Source organism: Anguilla rostrata, chromosome 13 (genome assembly GCF_018555375.3).
Source record: "Anguilla rostrata isolate EN2019 chromosome 13, ASM1855537v3, whole genome shotgun sequence".
NCBI classification, from domain to species: domain Eukaryota; kingdom Metazoa; phylum Chordata; class Actinopteri; order Anguilliformes; family Anguillidae; genus Anguilla; species Anguilla rostrata.
In genome coordinates this window covers 31,946,954-31,972,970 of record NC_057945.1, presented here as the reverse complement: position 1 = coordinate 31,972,970, position 26,017 = coordinate 31,946,954, and the positions used below count along the sequence as shown (strand labels likewise).

The following is a 26,017-nucleotide window of genomic DNA, read 5'->3' as shown; positions in this document are numbered from 1 at the left end:
ATCTTGAGCACCTTTTTATTAGGTAAGTATGCAACTTAGTTAGAATAACAATGACCTTATATCATGCTTTGGCGGCCTGAAATATGTGCTTATACTATATCAAAATTAATTTAAGATTGAAGAGATGGATGTTTCTTGTGAGTCATGACAGGTCTAACATTTTGTCACTTGAACTGTGATAGTCTGAAGCGACAATTAGTTATAGTAATTCACGTTAGCATATCATACTTGCGGAGTGTGCAAACCTTTTGTTTAGCCCTTCCAATGAGCCTTGCTAATGTGAAAGTTGTCGTGAAACAGAAGACCAAGCTACTCAGCTGATTAGTTGGTCGGCCCCGGATGTGATGTTGGGCGGAAGGTGTAGTCACATTTTGGATCCAGCATGGCATCAACGAGCAAGCGGTAAGGCTATTGATATTCTCGTTTCGACAGCGATATTTATCCCAAACGAAATGTCCGCTCTATTTTTTTTTTACTGTGTGTTTTTTGTTGTTAGAGAATGGCTGAGTGATGGAATGAAAGTTCTGTGTAAGCCTTTCCCTATTCGATATCGTAGCTACATACTAGCATGCAAGGCCCTTAAGCTTAGCTACGTGGTTGGGGTCTGGTGAGCGCAAGCTAGCTATTCTGATACGGTATGTACAGTGTGCCTAGTTATAACTTATAGGCCTACTAACTGGTATATGTGCTGGCCCAGCACAAGGCATTATGAACCAGCAGTGAGTTCTGCTGTCATTACATGAAGCTTTTAATCCCTCCCAAAAATTCAGCGCCTTGTACGTTAGTTTGCAAGGTGCAGAGTTGCATCTTGGTTGGCCTGTTAAAGTAATACCCACGTGTAGGCAGCTGCAAACACCGAGTACGACATAAGCAGTTCTAATTTGGCAGGCTACAGTAACGTTACTACCAGGTTTAATTGATTTAAGTTTGCTGGCTAGAAAGTTACATTTGTTTAAATAAAGCTTGTTTGTTAGTTAACTGCTGCGTTTTATGAGGTCGCTGCCATGATTATATTTAGTTTGTTTACAAATATCGTTAAAGTATTGACGCTAGTAGTTAAACCAAACACGGCCGTTATGTTGCCTTGTACGGGGCAGTTGTTTGAATACATTGCCGTTGTATGATCCTTATTATTGTGGGCCAAGACGCTCTTCAAGTGATTGAAATATTGTTTCACTTCTTGGGTACCATTTAATCCATTTACTCTCTGGGCCTAATGAGCCAGCTCTTGTGGACCCACCATTTAATTTAACGGAGCATTCGAATTATGTATGTGTATTTTTAAAAACTTATTTCTCCTCTTTCTCAATCTGGTAAAGGTAAAAAAAACAAATATAAATAAATAAATCCTGAACATAATTTTGATTAATTATTCATGCAGTTGACTGATTTGTTATTATTGTATTTAAAGGAACAATTATGAAAGGTTAATGGAAACAGCCACCCCTAATTTAAGTGGAATAATATGTTAAACACCTTTGACCTACTTTGTATTCTGCAAACTTAAGCATGCTGCTACAAGAGAAAGTTTTAATTGTCAAGAGATGTCAAATGAATGAGAAATCCACAGTTTAATCAAACCTTATATCTAACAACTGTTTTAATGGACGCTAGCATACTCTGTGGGTTTGAAGATCCAGGATTTGGAAATGCTAGAGCATTACTGGCTCTGAGAAGAGTAGGTTTGCTGTTGGATCAGTGCCATGGACAAACATCAGTGATCTCTACATGGCTCTAGATGGCTCACCGAGCCCACAGTATCAGCCAATCCACATGCTGATTAGTGGAACTGTGCTGCACTATGTAGCCTTGTTGCTGTATTAAGTTTTCAGTAGTGTTGCTGTCTCACCTTTCAGGAAGCTGGAGGACCTGAGCGTGGATGAGTTCCTGGCCTCAGGTTTTGATTCAGGAGATGAGGAAGACTCTGAGGAGGAGTCTTCTGTACTGCAAAATGGAGGGGGCAAGAAATCTGGAAAGTCCAGTGACGGAGCGCAAGTCAAGTAAGCGTGACAAGAGTTAAGAATGAGCAGACGGTAGCGATTAATATGTGATGGGTGGTGATCTTAAATGCCACTTCCTTTTCAAATATACAGCAGGAGTCAATGCTCAAACACATTTAATCTGACCTGATATTCAGTGGACTCTCTAAGATGGGGATATGGAAAACTGTTAAAACACAGTAGCATTATACTGCAGTGTTATCTTATTTATTCTTTTTTTAAAAATTAGATTTATTTCCTTTAACCGGTACACTGTCTATACTCTTTTGTAAAGCTCTTAATTTAGTTGGAACCTCCACAAATCCCAGCTGCAGAAGCTATGTTTGGAATAATGGAAATTCTGGGAATAACATTTAAATATTGAAAACACGGTTTGCTACAGTATGACACTTGCCGTGACGTGACTTTTCTACAGGGGCGAGAAAAAGAAAGGCGAGGCGTCCCAGCACAAGGACCAGCTCTCCCGGCTAAAGAACAAGGACCCCGAGTTCTACAAGTTCTTGGAGGAGAATGACCGCTCGCTCCTCAATTTCGATGACACGGATAGTTCTGAAGACGAGGACGAGAGCAAGTACCACACGCTGCCCAACCAACTGGAGGTGCCTACTATATAACACCATTCTGGTCTTCCTGCTTTGTGTATGATTCTTTTTTTGTGCCAGTTGTAAACCTTTTTTCATTTTGATCTTGTAATTCTGTCCTGCTGGCAGTGTGTGTTGCTTCTTGGCACACCCAGCAAAGGATTGGTCAGCTGATTTAACATTTTTCAAAGGCTGTGCAGATGCTAAATTAATGGAATGTTCTAGTTTAAAGGTTATATCCTGTTATTTTTTTTCTTCACTCTCTGAACACGGTTCCTGCGTGTACTACATATTTGTGTGTGTCCTGTGTCCGTGTCTTCAGGAGGCCAGCTCTGGGGAAGAGGAAGAAGATGAAAAGGTGGCAGAGGCAGCAGCAGCAGCAAAGAAATCCAAGAAAGCTAAAGCAGAAGTCATCAAAGTGACCGAAAAAATGGTGGAAGAATGGAGAGCAGCCATCAAGGTTGTAAAAATATGTTCACATTTTGAAAATAAGTCATTCAAAATGACTAGTAATTGCAAAGACAACGGATGGTTTCCAGAGTGGCCCACCCAGTTGAGGTGCTCGGCATAGTAATAATGTGTTCTGGGGCCTTTAAGTTACATTAGTCACTTGGCCTTGATTGGCCACACCAGTGTGTACTGTTGCTGGGGCGCTGCAGACACATAATTGGCCAGTGTCACCCAGCACGGTAACTCTGGAATTATCTCTCACCATTACCTTCAAATGGGTGCCAGACATCTGTTGGTTGTTTGTTTGTTCCTCAAGAGCGGTAGCTGATACGGCGATGAAGTGGTTGGTAGATTTAACGCTTCAGACGCTCATGCTCATCCTGACCTCTAAAATTGTGAGCAAGGGGTTGTTCCTGCAGCTGCAAAATGTGGTCCTGCAAATTGGCCAGGAGAACAGAGTGGGAAATGTATATGAAATAACGTCAGATCTCAGTTAGCAAATTACTGGTCCACAAAATGGGTATAAAACCAGAAGTAGCACACACTAACACCTTACAGCAAGCTTTTCATCGCTGATTCAGAAGGGCATTAAACTGAAATGAGTGGTATTGATGAAAAAATAAATACCGTCAAAGTTACAGGCTTGTCTTGGCACATTTGCTACAGAATATGAGGGGAAATAAACAGTACTTGATATAAAGACTGGACCTAAACAAAGTAGGTTAAGTTCTGCTGTAATGCATCACGATTGCCATGGTAACATATTGAGTATGTAATGATAATGTGATGATGGTGTTTTTTTTTCCAGGAGGAACTCACTCTCAAGCTGTTTCGGGACATTACCCAGGCCTTCAAGGCTGCCGTGGCAACCACCAAAGGCGAAGGGGGTGACCCGTGTCGCTACAAGGTGGAGGACAGCTCAGGTAGCTCGCCTCTCCATATCCGACAGCAGTAGTGCTAACGGTGTTTGTTCATGCCTTTCGCTGCCTTTCAAACTGGGCTGAAAGCCACTTCCCACAAAACGGTTAAAACGGTTAAAACAGTTAAAGGACATGGTCAAAATAAACCGTCTAAATATCAGACATAAGATCAGTTGCTGTTAAACCGATTAAAATGTTTTTTAAAAAAAAGAAGAAAAAATGTTTGTGGTCTGCTGAACTTTGAGTTTTCTAACAAAGCGTTGATGTGCTGCGAGCGCTTTCACTGATGCCCTGTCTCTCTGGTCCAGTGTTCAATGCTCTGGTGCTCTTCTGCATCAGAGATATGTTCGTGGCCCTGCAGCGGATGCTTAACCTCAAACCACAGAAGGACCAAAAAACGTGAGTGTGCACTGCCGTTCCCATGGCCGGGGACCTCAGGCCCCTCCACGGGGGTTCCTTTTGAAAGCTCGAGAGCGCTCGACTTTTAGGGTTTCAGGGCGGACTTTGTAACCTTTAAAATGCCTGACTTTGAGTGTGGGAAAACGGGCTATGTTAACGGGGTAGGGCTTTCAGGAGAAGAATGAATTATTTTCTTAATATTTACTGATGTCTGCAGACATCGATGCAAGTGCAGATAATATTCTTGCAAACTTTTAAAACTGTCTGTGTGTGACTTATACTCGCCCTCTGGTTTTCCAAGACTGGTGCTGCCATCGTCCAGCCCCCGGTGGCAGAAGAACCAGCTGGACATCAAGATGTACCTGAGCGGTATCGTTCAGGTGTGTAGCCTCAAGTCTGGCCGGCTCGCTGACGTTGGTCTTGAGTTCACATTGACCACATGTGGGAATTTGCCTTTGTGTTGATGCAGCTTGCGTAGCTAACGTACGATGCTGTTTGGCCCCCACAGCTCCTGTCTTGCTTAACGGAGGCTACGGTCATCAGCGCGGTGCTGAAACATGCCAACCAGATGGTGCCGTATTACCTGTGTCTGCCCAAACAATGCCGACACCTCCTCAAGGTGAACAGTTCACCACGGGCTGCGCAGTCAGCGTTTTAATACTGTCATTAAAGTGTGTTTTTAAAATGTTTCTGTTTGCAGAGTGAATGCAGGCAGGGTCATGCATCATAAAGTTGAAACTCTTTTTTAATGTTCAATTTCATGACCGTTTTACTAAAAGCAAAATGGAACTGCTGTTGAAAGGCATAAGATTAAGTTTTGACATTTTTACAGCCTGGCCAAAAAGGTGGCCAGTCACCACTGAATGCTTTCAGCAAGTAAAGTGTGTTTGAAATGTGGCCGTTTATCCTGTTCAGAAAGGGAAATTAGCGCTTGTTAATGGCATTGAAATTGTGAGCTACTCATGTGCTGTGTTAGAGAAAAGTTGTAGCCTGTGCCCGAGTTCTTGTGTTTAACTGCGGAATTGTGGGAATTCAGCAACTGATCAAGCAGTGGAGCACGGGGGAGGAGACGGTTCGAGTCCTGGCCTTCCTCGCGCTCAACAAGATCTGCCGGCACAAGCAGGCGTCCTACCTCAACCCCGTCCTCAAGGTACGGCTTTCCAAAATGTGACCCACTATTGCCATCGATATTTCTGTAATATTGCTGGTTTTCTTCATTTTTAACAAAACGTTTTTGGTTGAGCATATCCGATTCCCAGCCCAATTTGGAATGGCTGATCATCTGCAGCTGCAGACCCTGCCGATTCAGGAGAGTGTAGACATCCACGGTTCTTCTAAATACGTATTGTGACTGGCTGCTTCTTTTCACACTAGACTACAGCTAAGCTCGCAAAGAGTGTAGTCGGTTATGCGGTCTTGAACGCACCCTGTGGTCACTGGAATCCTGTCCGACTGAATTCCCTACGCAGTCGCTGACTGCACATCACCCTGTGGTGTCTACCGGCCACAGCTGACACAGGCACGGCCTGGCACGGACCGACCGTGTTGTGCCTTAACCGAATGAACCATCCAGCAGCTTGTTTTAATTTGATCCGAACCCTTGTTTTGTTCTGTGGTTTCAGCAAATGTACATCGCCTACGTGAAGAACTGCAAGTTCACGTCGCCCAACGTCCTCCCCATGATCAACTTCATGCAGCGGACGCTGACGGAGATGTACTCGCTGGACACTCAGGTGTCCTACCAGCACGGCTTCATCTACATCCGGCAGCTGGCCATCCACCTGCGCAACGCCATGACCATGAAGAAGAAGGTATTCCCCGGCCTCATTTTCTGCAGGCACATTAATGGCCACCTAGGGATGCTCTGCAAGAAAACTTCTTTTTATAGGAAACTTAAAATTTCATTCAAGTTCTGGAATGTTCAGTTTTGTTTTTATCAGTTGGTGATTGCACAATTTGTCGTTTATAAAAGCTTTGAATGTTGTCAATCTGCATTTGATGCTGCTGCCTGTCAGTATAAATATGTTGACTGAGCTCATAGGCTATGCAGCAGTCAGTATAGCTGTTGCCTGTGCGCAGAGGGTGTATACCAGTCATTAAGTATTTTTGAGCTCTTAGCACACGTAGCAGTTAGTATGTTTGTGCTCAGGGTATGAGTCGTATAGTGTTTGAGTCTTGCGTAGTACGGTCAGTATTTTGTGCTCGTAGGTATACCACAGTTAATGTTTGTGCTCTTATGAGTCAGTATGTATGTAGTCTAGCATGTCTAGTATGTTTGTGCCTTTCGTAGGTGTTATCTTTCCTCGGTAGTAGTCAGTATAACGAGTTTGTCTGTATTCAGAGATGTGTGTAGATGGGACATAGCTGTCAGTATAAAGATGTTTGAGCTTTTGCCATTCGTAGCAGTCAGTATAACTGCGTTGTCTGTATCCACAGGAAACGTACCAGTCTGTGTATAACTGGCAGTTTGTGCACTGTCTGTTCCTGTGGTGCCGGGTGCTGAGCACCCTTCACCCCAGCGACGTCCTGGAGCCCCTGATATACCCTCTGTGCCAGGTCACCGTGGGCTGCATCAAGTAAGGACCTGCTTCTTTCTCTGGTCCAATGCTCAATCTGTCTCACTAGGAATAGCAGTTTAGTGGAATCATTTTAAAATGTCTTCCTGCCCATTGTGAAATCCTGAGGCTGAATTAACCTTCCTGAACGTGACACAAGCATTGGTTTGAGTGATTCTGCATACATGCACAAGCAGGTGTGCTTGTTTGTTTTTTTAAATCTTGGTTGGCATATAGAGCCCTTGTGGGTTAAACCAAAAGTAAACAACTGGAAGCTCAGGTCAATTCAGATCAATTGTCCTGTAAGTTGCTTTTTGCTAATGAGGCAGAATCAGTAGGGTATACTGCATTTTTGCATTTCTACCAGCAGGTGGCACTGTTGACCAAGCCACCAAATTCACTTCCTCCTTCCACGGGCTTTAAATAAAACACAAAGGGTTCCTCACACAGCTATATGCAGCAGCCAGCTGAAGCAGTGTAAGTGATGATCGCGGTTGTTGTTCTGTTTGAAAGGCCCGTTTTCTGTGTTTGACAGGCTGGTGCCCACGACCCGGTACTACCCCCTGCGCATGCACTGCGTCCGAGCCCTCACCTTGCTCTCCGAGCGCACCAAGACCTTCGTTCCCGTCTTGCCCTTTCTACTGGAGGTATGACGTGGTCTGAGCTGTAGTTTTTCTGTTTAAAAAAAAAAAAAAATTTAATTTAATTTCTTAAATTAAAGCATGTTTGTCAGCCTCTTTGCATAGGCTTGTGCATTTGATGGATTTCAAGCTTTTAACCATTACAACCTGAAACCACTTTATTAGGACATTTGTATTACTTACAGATTTTCATCCAAGGTCACCTATTACATAAACACACTGACCACTGTTTCCAACCCATTGCATCAACCCAGCTTGGTCTTATCTTCACCCAATGCCACCTGCGCCAACTGCTCTTTTTTCTCCCTTTAGCCTGTAGCTCCCGTTCTAAGTGCTATTTTGCAAGCTGGTATGTGGTCACATGCATATTGCCACTGAAATGTTTGCATGGTATTACTAGTGTTCCCTTATGTAGCTGTTGATTAGGGGAAGAGCGAAACTGTCACTTCAATACTCTAATTTATATCCATATGATACCAGTTCAGGAAGGCTTTTTTTGTTGTTGTGAGAATTCAGTATTTAGGTTGAATTAATGTCGTTTTCTCCTTGTTATGGTTTAAACAGTGCATCATTTAGGGTGTTAGTCTTTGTACTTTGCTGTTCACTTCTCCGCCTGCTGTTGTAGTTTCATTGACCTTCGTTAGGCCTCGCTGACTTTCTAAGCGATGGTCTTACTTCCAGGGACTATCGGAGAAAACTGCGATGTGAAACCGATACAAAGACTCAGATGGAAATAATGTTTAACAAAGGAAATGATTCTGTTTTGCCTCGCCTGTCGGTTGTGTCTGTAGTCTGTGTGGTAGGTGAAGATACTATGAGTACTGGGGGAGTAGTGTGTGGGTAGGGGGCCAATATGGTCATGAATGGCAGTTACTTTCAGGAATCAAATGAATCTTTCATAGAACGCATGAAGGCTTATACGTTTGGTTTGTAGAGCTTTGATTCAGTTTCGAGCATTAAGTAAAAAAAAAAAAAAAAAGTATCTGCGGTGGGGTCAGTTGTGTTCCAGATGGAAAGAGAGAGAGAGAGAGAGAGAGAGCGAGATAGAGAGCAGGTTGGAGGCTGTTAATTGGCTGGCTGCTCGCCAGCGCAGAGTAACTGCCTTTCTGTGCTGAAGACAGCGCTGGAGGGCTGAGGCGGTGGAGCAGTAGCGGGGTCTCACTGAGCGCGGGGTCTCTGAACGCAGGGTTGCTGAGCGCAGGGTCTCTCTGAGCGTAGGCCCGCTCACGGAGGTGCGCTCCGCTAGCTCGCGCTGCACCTTCGCGTTCAGGTGAGGCGGAGGGCGCCCAACCGTCAACGGTTTCCACGGGCCGGGGCGGCGAGCGCGGCTCCTGGGCCGCCGCGGTTTCTGCTGCCGTGACAACGGCAGAGTGGAGACGGCAAACAGCTGCGACCACAGGAAGACAGGAGGTCGGGCAAGGGGGGGCGGGGGGGGTGAAGCGTTACCTCGCGGGGAGTGGTCACTGCCTGAGCAGAACTGGTCTTGCCTTTTGGGGAAGGGTGGGGGGCGGGGGGGGTGGGGGTTGTGTGGGCGCTGTGTGGTTTGTGCGCTCTGCTGTAAAGCTCTGCGCAGCCCACATCCTCTGCCTCTGGCAGCTAAAGCGAGCCCCCCCCCCCCCAAAAAAAAAAAAAGACAACCTTGTATTCATTATATGCGTCACTGCATTCAGTTTCAAATAAGTGCGCTGCTCTTTCTAAAATTAGTCTCTCTTACTCTCTTTGTCTCTTTCTGCCTTTCTCGCTCTGTCCCTCTCTCTTTCTTGCTCTCTCTCTGTCTCTCTCGTTCTCTTGCTGCATGACAGTGAGCTTCTCTCTGCTTTAGGAGCCTGTCTTCATTTCTGGCTTGGGCCAGTTGGCCGCTCGTCCCCCCACAGTCCGACACCACATCCGATGTTTACACAGACAGAGCGGTCCTGAGCCAACACACACACACACACACACGCACACACACGCACCCAACAACCTCACACCTGACCTCCGTGCTCCACAAGCAGTCTGCAGAATGCATTGCATGTGAGCCCATAGACTCAATGTTCCGGACCTATCAGGAAATGCTTATCTGTGTGAAGTTTAATCTTCTGCGTGTCAGCTCAAGGATGGACCTCTAGCTACCGTCCACATTCATATGGAAGAACCCAAGGAAACATAAGCGACTGAACATTTATTTAGTAAACATAAACATTGAGCATTCTCTGCTGGGTTGAAGGGTTGTGATGGTGCATTATGGGAGTTTTTTTATTTATTTTTTTTGACTGGTATAAATGTGAATTATTTTTTAACTCTTACTTGTAGTTTTGGTCCTTCTGAATGTGTGCATGCATATTGTATAGATTTTTCTCATTAGAATTCAGCCAGTAAAAGCATCTCCAACATTGAGTTCCTTTTCACATTTATCAGTTTTAAAAAAAGGCCATAAATCTCAGCTGGCAGCTCTGTTTAACTCTGAGCTAACTTCCTGTTCTTTGTTTGTGTGCGCAGTAAAGATTGATCGATACCAATATATTGCAGCAGATTCACCGAATGACGCTTGTTTTGACTCCATTTGTTGTTTTATGCAGTGAGCCGTTTGCGTCGCCTCCATTTTCCTCCGGTCACCGTCTCCCCGCGTTCTGATCTTGTGTTTGCGTGTCGCCTGTCATCCAGGTCTTCCAGCAGGTGGACTTCAACAAGAAGCCTGGGCGGATGACTGCCAAGCCCATCAACTTCGCCGTGATTCTGAAGCTCAACAACGTCAACCTGCAGGAGAAGGCCTTCCGGGTGAGTGGCAGGGCGGGGCGGGGCGGGGCGTGTCCGGCTGGCTCGGTCAGCCAGTCCCAGAACTGCACGCTGGGAGGAAGGGGAGGCTTGTAGGATGTCCGCTTAAATACCAAAAGATGTCTTGGACCACTTGACGGCACCGATTTTTATTTATTTTTTAAGCGTATCCTGAGTACTCGTCTAACATCAGAAGCAAACTGATCTTTCCCCACTCGTGTCATGAAATCGCCTCCTGTGTTCTGTCGCTCTGCCCAGACCTTTGACATTTCAGCGGAGAACACCATAGATGTGGGTCTAGGTCGCTCTTAGCTTCTGTCCTCCATTTTGTGTCCGTTAACTGTGTCATAATCGCTTTGTGTTTGTGTGTATAACGGTATTGTATGTGCATATTTACCGCAGGACGGTCTCGTAGAGCAGATGTATGACCTTCTGCTGGAGTACTTCCACACCCAGGCCAGCGCTATCGGCTTCCCAGAGCTGGCTCTACCCACCGTCATTCAGGTACCGCACACTCTCAGCCCTTTTACCCACAATACACCTCTCTCTCTCTCAGCATGAGGTGCTGCTGCCAGTTATCTCAACATAGCCATTGGCAAAGGAGCGTGGTCAGATGGGTCTCTTTGGTCTCCCGCCAGTACTGACTCAGTTCTGTCAGTCAGCCTTTGATCAGTGATTCTCCCAGAGTTAAACCGCTCTGAAGAGAAAGCTGCATTACCTAACTGCACGACTGCCAGGTTCTCTACCGATTCTGACTCGTAGTGGCCTGGTGAGGTTCACACACACCAACCAAAGATTTAGTTTTATTTTTTAAACCCCCCCCTCCCCTCATCCCGCTCCCTTATTGGGGCTCCCCAATGTGGAATGGGCAGTCGGGCCACTGGTGACACCCACGCTTTGACAAGCAGCACTAGAGGCTTTGCTCATGCCCTTTTCCAGTCCGCTCACCTGTGTGCCAGTGACCCTGTTACCCCACACTAGAGCACGCTATAATACTGGAGACAGAGCAGAGTCTCACCAGTGGTGACGTGTTTGGGGTCCACCGGCTACATCTCCAGCCTCTGTGGCCTTCAGTCATAGATGTGTGACTGGTGGAACACGTCAGGTCTGGGCTATAGGGATCCCGCCTGCGTTCATGGTGAGCTCCTCTGACTGAGCCGCTCAGTCACCAGACTTGCGTTTATTCATCTATGCCAGTGAAAAAGGCAACACTTTTGAAAGGCAGACTGGTTACGTTTTGCTCTGAAGAGTTGGTAAAACAGGTTACAGTGGGGGTTTTTTAAAAATAGTTTTTTATTATTGTTGTGGAGTTGGACTCCGGGGCAGTTAGCCTCCTAGCCCGCGGCGGGGGCGGCTTGAGCCTGGCCCAGTGGCGGCGGCGGTGGCGGTGGCGGCGGCCCTCTCAGTCTGCTGTTATGTCTGCGTGCGCTCCGGTGACCGCCGGGCCGCACTTCCTGCAGGAAGGCCTCCGGCGCGGGGCTCTCCGTCTCAGACGCGCGCCCGCCCGCATTTCAGGGGCGGAGCCACACCCTCCCCCCCCCCCCCTCCTCCCTGCCCAGACAAAACGCAGACGGCCTCGTGTCTGCGCCGAGCCAGCCGACAGGCTGAGGGCACAGGGCGGGCAGCCCGTGGGTTTGGCAGTCCCTCTTGTGGGAGACTGATCTTATAAACTTCTTTTCTCCGGTCATCGTCTGCGGCGTTCGCCAAAGTCCCGTTGCTTTCTGTGTTTGGGCTCGCGATCACTGCTGCTAGAATTTTCACTGAAGGTAAACTGAATCAGTCTGACCTGGAACTGGAATAGTGTGGTCTTCCCAGTTTAAAAAAAAAAAGGTTTATTTTCTTTCCTCATTTTTGTCCCCAATTTGAAATACCCCAGCCATATTCGTCAGTGATCATTACTGCAACCCCCCCTATTGATTTGGGCGGGCACAGATAAGCACATGCTGTGCTCCGTAGCGTGTGATGTCATCGCTTATCACTCCATGGTTCTGAAGTCGGGCTGGCAAAGACACCGGTCGGAGAAAGATGCTTCACACGTGCAGCCCAACTAGCAGACTAACCGCAGCAGTGCCTTTACTGGATGAACCAATAGCAGCCTTGTTGCTCCCAGTTTACTTGCACATTACCTATATTGTGTCATTGTATTATTCTGTCATAATGGCCTTTTCAAATTTGTGCAACAGAACTTGTCAGATAACTGCCATCTATGTGACTGACTACTCGAATAATTATAATAATTTCTTGCAGTATCTTTCATCTGTTGCAGAATCTCTACAGGCACCAAATGCACCTTTACAAAAGTATAAGTGCCCTTCTCTAATAGACCTGCTACGTAACTGGGACCTTCACATGCATTAACACGCCCAGTAAATATTTACCAGTGGTTCCAGGCCTGTAGAGTGGAGACTGCAGTCCTGTGCAAACAGATATTAGTCAGATTCTCTGCATCTTAAAATTTCCAGGACCTTTATTTTATTTTATTTCTTTATTTATCTGAGGGCGTGCTGTGCCGTGGTTATTTCCTGACCGGGCTGACCGCTCCCTCCTCTTGCCCCGCAGCTGAAAGCCTTTCTGAAGGAATGCAAAGTGGCCAATTACTGCAAGCAGATCCGGCAGCTCCTGGAGAAGGTGCAGGAGAACGCCGCTTACATCACGGCCCGCAGACAGAGGGCCGCCTTCGGCGTGGCCGACGGGCCGGCGGTGGTGAGTGAGCGCGCCGCGGGCGGCGGCGAGGGGCGGGGGGTGGGGGGGGCTGGTCCATTTGGCCCGGGACCAGGCCCAGCCCGGCCCGGCGCTGGCGGGGTCCGCGCTGCATTAGCCTGACCGCACACACACACACACACACACACACACGCGCTAGCAGCGGCGGCCATGTTTGCGCCTGCCTCCGCCTCCTCCTCCTCCTCCTCACGGCCTGTCTCTCCCCTGCTGCTGCTGCCACACACGCACGGTCCAACCCTGCAGTCCTGCGAGTGTGTGTGTGGCACTAGCGTTTCTGCTTTATCGGAGAACTGTGGTCTGTGTGTGTGTGTGTATATATATATATGTGTGTGTGTGTGTGTGTGTGTGTGATACCATATGCCGTCCAGTTTCTTTTTTTATATATATACGTAGTGGAGGACAAGAGGTTATGCAACTATAAAAACAGAACCTACAGTGCAGTCGTGCTCTAAGTTCATCTGCTTTTTTTAAACAGAAGTAGGAGCCCTCATCTCACCTTTTATTCCTGGCCTGTGGCCGCGCTCGCGAGAGAAACCGTCAGCCTTACTCGTCAAAGTTGTGGTTGGGCCATAACATCAAGCGTATTATTTCTGAAAATATGAATTTCGTCAAGACGCTGGAGTCGATACTTCTTTCTACTCCCTTTACCACCATATGCGTCTTATTTGGACAGATTTCCTTGCGTGTGAACTTTAATTTGGGACTCTGAGCATGTTTTCCTAAGCAGCGATAGCAACAGTGGTGTTGTCAGAGCAGCAGCTGGCTGACGGTTGATTAGTTTTGAGTTTCACATGGAATAAATTCCACCCCCCAAAACCCCTGGTGCCACACCCACCCCCAGTCCTCGTCACCGCGGTGACCCCTCTAAGGCGGGCCCTGCAGATGTCAGCTGCTCTCCGCCCACCTCTGTCTGGACCAGTATTCCAGCTGCAGCCTGATGTGCGGGAGGCCTGCCGCTCATCGGCCGCCGTAACCGAGCAACGGCCACCTGCTCTGTGGGGGCGACGGGGCACCCGCTGACTGGACCAATCAGAGCCAAGCTCTGTGGTGTGGGGGGCGAAGTGAGCATGCAGCAAATGCAAGATCTGCGTGTACACACACACACACACTCTCTCTCTCACACACACACACACACGTGTACTCGCACTCTCAAACAGACGCACACTTTCGCTTTCTCTCTTTCTCACACACACACACACACACACACACACACACAGCAGTAACTGCGTGTAGCCACTGTGTGGTCCCAGCAGCCTGTGCAGATGAGCGTGTGCGCTAAGGCTGTGAAGAGGACAGGAGAGGGGGGAGGACAATACCGCCAACCAGGGACCCGCCACAGCGTCCCGCGCGGTGCCAGCCCGAGCAGGGGGCGGGCAGGGGGAGGGGCGGGGCGGGGGTATGACCGGGATGGCACCCCTGTTAACAGAACAGGCCTTCTTTTGTTTTAGGGAGCAGCGTTAGTGCACTACTAAAAAAAAAAAAGGCTTGGTGAGAATGGAGGGTGGTCAGAGAGCACAGAGGCCTGCTATTCTTGTCTATTCTAGGCTGTAGCTCTCAGTAGAGTTTGGCAGCGCCCCCCCCCCTCTCTCTGCGTGACAGGGCTACGCCCCCGCACGTCTGCAGTCCCAGCGCCGCCGCGCCGCCACACCACCCCCCCCCGCCCCGCCCCTCCTCTCCGGCCGGCCGCATTAATAAATATTTAAGAGCGGAATTAAAGAGGGGCCCCGCGCATGTAATGTAGACCTGAGGAGGTGTGCTGCTCTCTGCAGAGCCAGACTGCATGGCACCGGGGCTGTGTGTGTGTGTGTGTGTGTGTGTGTGTGTGTGTGTGATACTGAGTGTGTGTGTGTGTGTGGGGCACCGGGGCTGTGTGTGTGTGTGTGTGTGTGTGTGGGGCACCAGGGCTGTGTGTGTGGCACTGGAGCTGTGTGTGTGTGGGGCAAAGGCGCTGTGTGTCTGCCTGTCTTTGTGTGGCGAAGAGGCTGTGTGTGTGGTAAAGGTGGTGTGTGTGTGTGTGTGTATTTGTGCGGCGAAGGGGCTGTGTGTGTGTGTGTGATACTGAGTGTGTGTGTGTGATACTGTGTGTGTGATACTGAGTGTGTGTGTGTGAGTGTGATACTGTGTGTGTGTGTGTGAGATACTGAGTGTGAGTGTGTGTGTCCTTCGCTGTGTTTCCGCCCCGCAGGCTGCGTAACCTTGCCATCAGCACTCGGGCCGCTCGGCTGAAAGGACGTCCTCTCGGCCTGCGCCGCTCAGCTCAGTCAAACCGCTCAGAACGCGTCTCCTTCGTTTACGGCCAGTTCCACGGGCTGTGGAGACGACGATAAAAGATTCACGTGTGTGTTGCTTAATTGGGAGCTATTAGTTCAATTAATTAAAAAAGATCACAAATTTTTAAACCCCCACCACCAAATGTTTTTTTCTGTTTTGTGAAATGTCACAGGGTTTAACTTTGGTCAGGGTTGTTGTCATGACCTGTGAAGTAACACGGGGAGATCGTATCGAAAGAGGAAATGAAAACCATATGTCTAATGCCTGAGTTCACGATCCTATTTTTAAAGTTTTATTTAAGTGCAATAACTTTGTAATGGCAGTCACATTATAAATGGGGGAAAAAAACGTCAACAAACTGTCTTAGTATATCATTCTTTGAACTGACGCGCTTACATTTCTAATCAAACACCGACGTTACTAGTTTAATTTGAATTCGTCATTTAAATGTGTATTTGGCCACAGCTTGTTTGACGCTGAAGTGTCGATGCTATATTTTATGGCAAAGTTCAGTGTTGCGCACTGCGGTGTGACATGAAGAGGAGTTTATCAGCAGGTCACGTGCTGCTGTCGTTATTTTTAATGCTAGCGCTGCTGGGTGTTAGCGCCGCTAACGAAGCCAGTATCCAGGCCTCGTTTTTGGGATGGAGAGCCGGGTCGCTGGGTCCTTTGGGCTGAGACATGGGTCACGTTTTGGAGCTACAGGTGCACCCCAGAGGGAGGGAAAGCATTACATTAAAACAACGACATTACAAAGCAAAGGCTGGGGTCGAGTGCATTGTGCACCCTTGCTGTTGTTGTGCTACCGGGCTGTTTAACATGGCCTGCAGTGCGGTGAATGCAGGAGGCGTTGTTTTCGGCGTCCCCTCTCCCCAGCCCCCCCCCCTCCCCCCCCCACCCCTCCCAGTCGTAATAACTCCACAAATTTTTATAAATGCATTCCGATAAGAGTCGACCGAGGCCACAATCCATTGCCGTCCGCCGGGTTTCAAGGTTAGATAATCTTATTTGACCTGATCAATACCAGCAGCGAGGACCTCTGGGAAGGGCTGGCGGGGAACTGCTTCTCTGTCTTCTCCCTCTCTCCTCTCCAGACCACCTTCTGTTTCTTCTCTCTCTCTCTCTCTATCCTCCCAGTCCCTTCTCTCTCACAGAATTACAGCACATTTAAATCTCAACTGTTCGTTAAAATTTGCCTTGTGACCTTTTGTCTTTCTAATTACTATGTAGGTTTTTTTTATGTAGACTTTGAGATTTAAGAGGTGCTGAGAGAGTGCAGTGTCTGATCTTCTGTTGTGAGGTTCTTCATGCTGAGAGAGAAACAGCATGTGGGTAGAGAGGGAGAGGGTGTCTTTAAGAGCTTGCGCGGGATCTGTGGCTCAGGTGTGTGTCTGATTCCGGTTTCCAGTCTTTTGTAAATGATTTCTCATTAGAGGTAACACCTTGATCCCCCATTTCGGTCCTTGTTCCTGTGTCAGGTGTGTGACCTTTGGGTGCATTTCTGCACACGTCTGCGATGCCGACCTTTCCATTAGGCCGTGTAGGTGACCACCCAGGGCCCCGGTGTGGTTAAGGGGCCCCCGTATGCTGTTTTTTAAAATTTATCATTTTTATTATTTATTATTTTAAGGCTCATTTTTAGATCTTTCCTGGGGCCCCTTAGACACACAAGGCTGCTCTGCATAGCTGAGAGAAGTCCCTGCTCATGCTTATCGCATCTTCCGAAGATGGCCGCTGCGCTGCTGTACGTTGGGTCTGTCTGGTTGGAGCGCCTCTCGCTAGTGCGCGCGCTCTTCGCTTTGCTGTGGCTGTGCGCGCCCTGCGCCCAGGATAGCTGCACGGGGTAAAAACCCGGAAACCTCCCAAATCCGGAGCGCGGACTGAAGTGTAAAGAGCCGTTTTCCGGGTTTTACCGGGCGCAGTGACCCGGCTAGCTCGGTCGCCCAGCTGTGTGGAGCCGGGCCCTGACCCGCCGCTGTGCTGGTGCTTCTTGCAGGAGTCCTGGGAGAAGGAGACGGCTGAGGAGGGCACGCCGCTCACCCGCTACTACAGCCAGTGGAAGAAGCTTCGGGAGAAGGAGATCCAGCTGGAGATCTCCGGGAAGGAGAGGGTGAGTCCCGTCGGACGCAGGGGGGCGTGGGGGGGCGTGGGGCGCGCTGCCGGAGCCGAGTTTGGCGGAAGCGGTCGGCTCGGTTACGACGGATGGGCGGGGCTTAGCGAGTAGCCGCCCATTGTGACTGGCTAACCGTTGCGGTGTTTACCCCGCTGATAGCGTCACACCGTACGACCCCGTCCCTCCAGCGGACCATCAAAATGGCCGCCGTCGCCTTCGTGCATCGCGATCGTTAGCGGAACCGGCGGACTAATTGCCGTATCGCGGCCGTTATGTGCGATTCGTAGGTGACCGTGGGGACGGCGTCTGTTTATGGGCCCCACGCGAGCGGTGTGCAACATGGCCGCCGTGTTTAGAGACTGAGAGCGACGGGGGGGGGGCGGGGAGGCGGGGGGTAAGATGGCAGCGAGCGTCAGTGAGCCGCAGTGCAGTTTCACGTGCAGAGACTCGCAGGGTTTATTTTTAAAAGCGAGAACGCCGGCAGTTCAGCGCGGCAGGGTTGTTGTCGGGTGGGGGGGAGGGGGGGAGCGGGGGGGAGGGGCGCGCGGGGGCCGTTTGGCAACCTGCCGGGCCCCGCCACCCCGGAGCTGGAGGCGCGTCTCCCCCCCCCCCCCGCCCATCCCGTCCCACCGCCCCCCGCCCCCCCCTTTCCCCCCCGGGGAATCGGCAGCCTTTTAAGACGTGCTCTTTTCCTCCCGCCGCTCCACAAGAAAGGAAGCGGGGACTTCAAACGGAGCGGAAAATGTTGGGGGACAGGGCGAGACGTGCGGCGGCCTCTCTCTCTCTCTCTCTCAGGCGGCGGCCGGGGCGGGGGGGGGCAGGGTGGGGGGGAGGGGGGACACCTCGCCTCGGCGCCGCCGTTTGATGTGTTTTTGAGAACGCGCTTTTTAATGACACCGGGAACGCGGCGCTCGGGCGTAAATCAAACCGATTCCAACGCTCGGGCCCCGGGGGGGGGGACGCACCGCGCTTGATATCCCTGGCATTCTGCACAGTCTCACTGCTGATAGAGTAGTTATGTCCCCCCCCCCCCTTCCTTACATTAGATTAATAAATGAATGCATTTGGGCTCTGTTTATGTCTTAAAACCTGCTCTTTTTTTCCCTCCCCTCTGTGTGAAGATGGAAGATTTGGACTTGCCCGAGATCAAACGCAAGAAGCTGCAGGACAGAAAGGCGCACGACAAGAAAGAGTTTAAGGATCTCTTTGAATCCGACAGCGACTCTGCCGATGAAAGCGCGGGACTCAAAGTCAAAGGTAAAAATAAAAAAACAAAAAATAAAAATGGGACCCTGTCATTTCCTGGTTTTCCCCTTTTCCGCCTCGTTCCAGGAGGAAGACGAGGCTCTTCACCGCCGGTCCTCCCCCGAGTTTGACGGCTCTGGGGGAAGCCTTCTTTAATTTAGTTTGGAATGTGTCCTGACTAAGCCAATATTCACCCGCTGGAAGATTGGTTTCTGTGTGTGCGTGTGCGTGCGTGTGACTGTGTGTGACCTGCGATTCCCTCACAATTGGGCCTCCCCCTCCCTGATTTTGCGTTCCTGATACGCATTATGTCCCCCCACCCCCCACACAGAGCAGATGTAATGGCTCCAACACGCTAAGGGGGGGGGGGTGTTTAAAAGCAGACCTTACAAGAGAAGGCTGATTGGACCACTAAAGGCATTCTGGAAGTACTTTTGCCGACACCCTCAGAAGGCCAAAATTTACTAATGTATTTTTTAGCATCTGTAGACAATAGCTATAGCCAGTTGGACCAGTTTTGACATGACTGAAAATATGTGATATCTGAGTTAGATGCTAGTAGTCTGTCTGTTTGGGTGAAGAGTAGGATGACTATTCCTTTGGGGTAAAGGTCACGCACTGCAGTCAGTCGGTGGGAGTTGTACGCAGGTGGGAATGTACTGCTGGCAGGTTTGTTTTTGAATTGAGCCACTGCGTCCAGTGTTAAAGGACCTATTAGTTCGTAGCGTGCAGTAGTCGCAAGCGATATAATAATAAAAAACTCGGTGTAATTCTCGGAGCTGCCACTAGGAGGCTGTGTTTCTTTGTTCGGCGCTCCATGCACAGCGCTCCTACTGAGAAGCAAAAACACTGTAGATGTGGAAAAGGGATATTCCAGCAGCTAAAACTTCGCTGCATTTTAGTTCAGTTCAAATGTTTTTAGGGCGTATTAGACTTGTTTGTTGTGTGTTCTTACAGTAGAGTAAGAGCTTGTTTCATAGAGTACGAACTTGCCAGCCAGGTCTAAGAGTGCCGTCTGAGCCTCTATCTGTGGCATCGGCTGTAAGAGCAGAGCCACGGCAGGTCCCAGCCTGCTCAATCTTCGGTTGGGAAGCGAAGGCTCACACACACACACACAGCCGTCCCTGACGCTCACAAGCGAAGTGAGGCGGAGTGTGTTTGTGAAACCCCCTCCTCCCCCCCCCCCCCCCCCCAGTAAAACGGTCGGCTCTGTGGGAGTCTGTTTCCCTTCGCCGCTGTGTGAGAAATCGGCCGCTGAGAGAGGCTCGGCGGGCTCGGCGGCGCTGTCTCCACGGCGCCGCGGCGACCTCTGTTTGTGGGCGGGTCAGCCGCGGGTCACGGCCGGCCGCTGACACATGCGGCTCAGTCCGGCGGCCCTCCCAAAAAAAAAAAAAAAAGAAAAAAGGGGGAAGGGGAAGGGTGGCGGCAGTTTTTTTTTTTTTTTTTTGTCTCTTCCCTCCCTGCATCTGGTATTCATTGTGTGAAGTCCGCGCGAGCGGCCGGGCGGGCGGCTGCCCCGGGGGAGGGTGGGGGTGTGGGGGGGGGGGGGGCGCCGCTCTCTCACAGGAAGCGCTTTTCTTTTCGCAGGCTTGGATCCCGGCGGGGGTTCCTAATTCAGAACAGTTGGCCGGGAAAGACGCTGGCGGCCCCGCTCCCCCCCCTCCCCGCCTCCCCCCCCCCCCTCCGCTCCCGCAGCACCCGGTTTAATGGGCTGCTATCCCCCGGCCCCCCACCCTCCCCCTCCCCCGTCCCTCCATCCGGAACGCTTGGCGACTTGGCAGCCCACGGAGGCCTGGCTGGTGGTAGACCGATCAAATAGTTGTCATAGATACAGCGGAGAGAAGGGAGCGCTACAGGGCGGGAAGGAATTAAAAAAGGAGAGGGAAGCTTTTTTTTTCTCTCTTCTCTCCTTCTCTTGCTTGGTAATTAGCCCTATTTTTTTAGGCTTTTTTTTTTTTTTTTTGCACATTCTGTTTTTCCTTTTTTTTTTTTTTTTTTTTCCTCCTCCTGGTGATCTCATCGCATGCAGGTTTTTGAGGGCAGACGCTGGTTACCAACCGTCGCCCCAGCCCCGTCTGGATAAGAGCCGGGGGGGGAGGGGGGAGGGGGGCGGGGGGGAGGAAAAAGGAAAAAAAAAAGCGAGCCAACCTCCGCTCGGAAATCTTCCAGCGAGCGCTCTGAAAACAATTAAAGGCTTTTCATGTGCCGGCTCCCGGGGAGCGGCTGCCGGAGCTGAGGTGGCGGCTCCACTGCCTGTGAGGCGGCGGCGCGTAATTAGGGATTCTGTGGCGGGAAGGGGGGGGACACACGCCCACACAGGCGCACACACACACACACAGACACACACACAGGCACAGGCACACAGATACACACTCACACACACGCCCGCACGCACACACAGACACACAGGCACAGGCACACACACACAAGACACACAGACACACAGACATAGACACACACACACAGGCACACAGACACACGCACAGGCACAGGCGCACACACACACAGCCGCACGCACACAGGCACACACACACACACACACAGACACAGGCACAGGCACAGGCACACGCACACACACAGCCGCACGCACACAGGCACACACACACACACACAGACACAGGCACAGGCACACGCACACACACAGCCACACGCACACAGACACACACACAGGCGCACGCACACACACACGCCTGCACGCACACAGGCACACAGACACACACGCAGGCACTCACACACACACACACACACCCACACGCACACATCCACGCACATGTCCACACACGCGTGTGCGCATAGACCCACACATTCACACGCATGCGCACACACATTCACACACACACACACACACACACTCTTCACTGCCGTTCTGCGGCTGCCTCTGACCCTTGCCCCCTCTGCTCAGGGAGTTGGCCTCAGGCTTTCCCTGTCAACTGGATGAGTTGTGTTCAGTGTTGACTGGATGAGTTGTGTTCAGTGTTGACTGGGTGAGTTGTGTTCAGTGCTGACTGGATGAGTTGTGTTCAGTGTTGACTGGGTGAGTTGTGTTCAGTGTTGACTGGGTGAGTTGTGTTCAGTGTTGACTGGGTGAGTTGTGTTCAGTGTTGACTGGGTGAGTTGTGTTCAGTGTTGACTGGGTGAGTTGTGTTCAGTGTTGACTGGGTGAGTTGTGTTCAGGACTGCCCTGTTGACTGGGTGAGTTGTGTTCAGTGTTGACTGGGTGGGTTGTGTTCAGTGTTGACTGGGTGAGTTGTGTTCAGTGCTGGCTGGGTGGGTTGTGTTCAGGGCTGCCCTGTGCGTTCGGGGCAGTCAGACTCAGTCAGTGTTGCCCTCTGAGCGCAGTGAGGCGGGGCCCCTCCCCTCCCCGGCCCGCCGCCGGCCCCGTCGCCACGGCGTCTTAATAATTAGAGCGGGCGGCGTCGGCGAGGGAGCGCCTCCTGGGCAGCTTCTAAACAAATCCTCCTTCAAAGTGCGGGGATTTGGCCGTCTTCCTGCTGAACCGGCCCGGCCACCCGCAGCAGGCGATCCTCGTTTGGGGATTAGCGCTAGGCGGCTCGCGGGCCTCGCGACAAAAATAAAATAAAAATACCCGTGTGCGTAGCAGGAGCTGTTACATGTCTGCGTGCTGCGGTTTCCTTGGCAGTCATGAGGTTCGTTTCTTGACGGTTTTGAGCCCTGCGTCGGTTGCGTTCGTCAATCTGGGGCCATGGTTGCAAACTGGAGCTCTGCGGTCTGCCTGTCGCTCAAAGCCATTCGAGTGGGCCTTTGTCTCGATGGCACTAACCGTGTCCTATCTGACGAATGTATTTTGCAGATAAACTTTAGGACTTGTCTCGCATTGTGTTGCTCCTCCTGAATCTGCTCTTAAAGAGCAGCTTTAAAAGCTCCTGCTCTGTAATTGCAGCCCATTTAGTTTTTTTTTTTCCCCCTCCCAGTTTCTATTCATGGTTAAGGCAAAGTCCATTCTTTAAATCGGTGTGCAGTTCATCGCACTCATAAATGCTGTAATAGCTGTTATGTTGTCGATGGCAAATGGCACTTGATCTTTCTGTCTCATTTCCTTACATACTTTCTCTCTCTCTCAGTTCTGTCATTCAGTGTATTTAACCCTTTAGGCCACACAAGGTTACAGTGTTCTTAACCCAGCATTCTAATGCTGATGTCACTTCTGGTAGTTGAGAGTTCTAGAACACTGACTTTTTGGAAAAACCTACTCTTCAGAGGGATAAAAAGGAAAAAGCAGGTTGTTCTTGCTGCTTGGATGAGTCTGGAATAAGGCACCAGTTAATTTGATGGAGCGGCTGAGCTTTGCTAAGATGTTTGGGATCTGTAAAACGCGGGGCAATCAGGGCGTTTCTTGTTTAGAAACAGCGTGCCATTAGGAAGCGATGCTGCGTTCAGCATTCTGCTCATAAACGTCCCAGAAGCCTCTCTGCTGCTGTGTTGAATGGGACCATTAATGCGGAGGGACGATATATCCCAATTAGCAGGCGCGCGCGACCTCGCTCTGGTTCGGGGGTGTCTCACGTCAGCACCCTTCCTTACGGGACGTCGGTGGCTGCCGTCAGAAATGTTCGGAGATCAAAACGACTGCAGAATAGTCTCTCTCCCTGTCGGGCCGTTAACATTCATTTATGAATTTTTTTCCGTTTTTTAGCTTTTTAAAATCTTCCTTCAGCATTTTTGCAGCGTGATATTGGAGTGTGAATTAGACTGGAAGCAGCTCCCCCTCCCCCCCCAGCCGGGAGGTAAAGGGGGGCGGGAGATAAAGGCCGGAGAGGAGAGTGGCCCTCGCCGCGTTCCAGTTGCCGCGGCACCCTGGAGATCAAAGTGGCCCCCGCAGAGCCGTCCCTTCGGGGGCCGGGGGCTGAGCGGGGCCTCTCTTAAAATAAAAAATAAAATAAAATAAAAATTGATCTCTGCCCCTTATTTACAGCAGGCAAACGCAGAGGAGCCACAGACGACGAGGACCCGGATGATCTGTCCGACCTGAGCGGTGAGGATGACGATGATGACGAAGAGGGACAGTATGAAGTGGAGGGTTCTTCAGGTTAGTAAAGGGAAAGGGAAGTCTTCTTTGTGATGTGGGGGAGGGATTGAACAGGGTCTGTCTTTTCTGGGCGTACCTCATGTTCCTGAAAGCGGTCCTGAAACTCACTTGCTTTGTGTCATTTTTTTTTCTAAGGCAAACAAATGCAATTCAAAGGATGGAATCATTTTTTAAAGGGCATTAAAAATGAATAAAAATGAAACTGGATTCTTAAAGAAAATTTTAGAATGGCACTGGTGCTCATAGAATGAGCTTCCTTTACTTGTTAATCTGCAAAGATGAGCATTGAACACCTTGTTGCTGCTTTTTTAAAGTGCCTCCCGTTGTACACTACACTTCCCATGATGCAGCTGTGCTCTGCGTATATTGTTGAGCGGCTGAGAGACCTCTCTCCTGCCTGTGGTTAATCGCAGCAGACCCTAGATCCAAGAGTCCTAGCGGGTCAATGCGCAAGGGGCTCAGGAATACAAAGTGATTTTAATAATATTCAGATGACTTCCATTTCAACTAATAAATGTTATGACAGTGACTCACAACCTTCAATGCCAAGGCTGCCCCAAACCCTTGTTTCTGGAGATCTACCGTCCTGTAGGTGCCCATTTCCACCCTAATTTGATACACCCCCGATTGACTGTAGCCACTTGATCTCCAGCTGTTGAATGAGGTGTGGCTTTGTTGGGGAAGGAGTGGGCAAACTGCGGGACTGTGTGATTCAGTCAGGAATCGGACGGAAGTCTCTGCGTTTGATGGCCCTCAGTTTCTGACTCCAGATGGGAAGTTCATGGCAAACATTGCCCTTGGAATTCCCACTAAGATCTTAACATGGCAGCCGAGGTTCCCCCAGCTTCCTTGTGTATTCCTCACCCGTACAAACGTCACCTGAGTCACCTCTTTCGCTGAAGTGGATGAATCCTCAGGTTTCAGCGCTGAATGGGACAGATGCCCTGCTCCCCTGGACATGGGAAGCCAGCTTAAACTGTGATGCATTACTCTGGTCTGTTTCGCAGGTGGGGACGATGATGATGATGATGATGAGGAGGAAGAGGGGAAGAGTAAGAAGGTCCGAGCGCCTGCGCAGCTGTCCAAGTCGGACCTGAAGGAGCTGGCCGACGGAGACGAGGACCTGGTGGAAGATCTGGAGCTGTCGGACGAGGACTGAGCCCCGGAGGACTGAACCCCGGAGGACTTAACCCCTGAGGCCTGGGCTCTAATCCTCCCCAGTTTTCACATACCACCCTTTAATACCGGGATTGATGATCATTAATACTGCCACGTTGCATTTCACTCCTATTTACTGCGTAGAGTAACGGATGTACATAAAATAAACCAGTTTTACTAAAAGTCAGGGCGTGTTTTCTTTTTTTTTTTTTTTTCCCCCCTCTTCTCCTGTGTACCAGAAATTTTAAAGCTGTACGCTGGGGTATATGAGCATTTCTAATGTGCTGCCTTGCAAACAGCGTGCATGCTTTTTGAATCGTCCATACTTTTTTTTTTTTCTTCACATTTTTGCAATTTAGTGAAAATGAAAGCGTTTGGAAGGGATATGGAAATGACTTGCTGCTGCGAATGGGAGTTTGCATTCAGGATATACAATCTGTAATACATTCAGATTCAAAAGTAAATCTGACATCTTCCCCACCAACAACAAATCTGTATTCCTTCCATGGATTTTCAGCCCAGTCGTAGCTGCCTTGTGTGTGTGTGTGTGTGTGTGTGTGTGTGTACTAGCTGTGTTAGCATGCGTGCCTGTATTAGAGAGGATGAGGTCTGGCCCGGCATCTCTGCTAGCCTGGGGCAGTTCTGCGGTGCTCAAGCACACACACAAACTTGCGCGCACACACACACACACTAACACAGAAACACGCACAAACGCACATACACACTAACACACAAACACAACGCACATACACGTCAACACAAACACGCGGCGCCCACACACACACTAACCAGAACACGCACGCACAACACACACACTACACACACGCAGCACCACACAACACAAACACGCACACGCACAACACACTAACAAACACAGCGCGCCACACATACACACTAACACGAACACGCACAAGCACATACACACTAACCACACAACAGCGCACACATACACACTAACACAGAAACACGACAAGCACACACACTAACACACAACACGTCAACACACACACACAACACAACTGGAGCACAACACCACAACTCACACACACACACACGCACACGGAGGACTGGGCGGAGTTCTCGCCCCGAGCGAGCGTGTGACCCGCGCGCCTCTCCGCCCAGGTGGCGGAGCGAGAACACAGGCCGCGCTGTTCTGTCCGCC

The 26,017-nt window shown here is 49.9% G+C and overlaps 1 protein-coding gene across 2 annotated transcripts; it reads left to right on the top strand.

The window, feature by feature from the left end:
- Positions 1-247: 247 nt before the first annotated feature.
- noc2l (NOC2-like nucleolar associated transcriptional repressor) lies at positions 248-25,042 on the top strand. Of its 2 annotated transcripts, none has more exons than XM_064306625.1 (19): positions 248-402; positions 1,857-2,000; positions 2,416-2,599; positions 2,904-3,041; positions 3,840-3,954; positions 4,260-4,350; positions 4,652-4,730; positions 4,859-4,969; positions 5,387-5,500; positions 5,973-6,161; positions 6,787-6,926; positions 7,441-7,552; positions 10,190-10,303; positions 10,703-10,804; positions 12,860-13,003; positions 17,289-17,402; positions 18,527-18,662; positions 23,584-23,697; positions 24,705-25,042. In XM_064306625.1, the coding sequence occupies exons 1-19, from the start codon at positions 383-385 to the stop codon at positions 24,854-24,856; spliced, it is 2,313 nt and encodes a 770-aa protein (XP_064162695.1). In that variant the 5' UTR covers positions 248-382; the 3' UTR covers positions 24,857-25,042. The 2 variants fall into 2 exon arrangements, with proteins under 2 accessions (XP_064162695.1, XP_064162696.1); XM_064306626.1 differs by having other exon boundaries at positions 257-402; positions 23,587-23,697.
- The last annotated feature ends 975 nt before the right edge of the window (positions 25,043-26,017 follow it).

Coding starts and splice junctions, on each gene's coding strand:
- noc2l (XM_064306625.1), top strand. CDS start 383: ATGGCATCAACGAGCAAGCG. Junction 2,600..2,903: donor CGCTGCCCAACCAACTGGAG/GTGCCTACTATA, acceptor CCGTGTCTTCAG/GAGGCCAGCTCTGGGGAAGA. Junction 13,004..17,288: donor TGGCCGACGGGCCGGCGGTG/GTGAGTGAGCGC, acceptor TGCTTCTTGCAG/GAGTCCTGGGAGAAGGAGAC.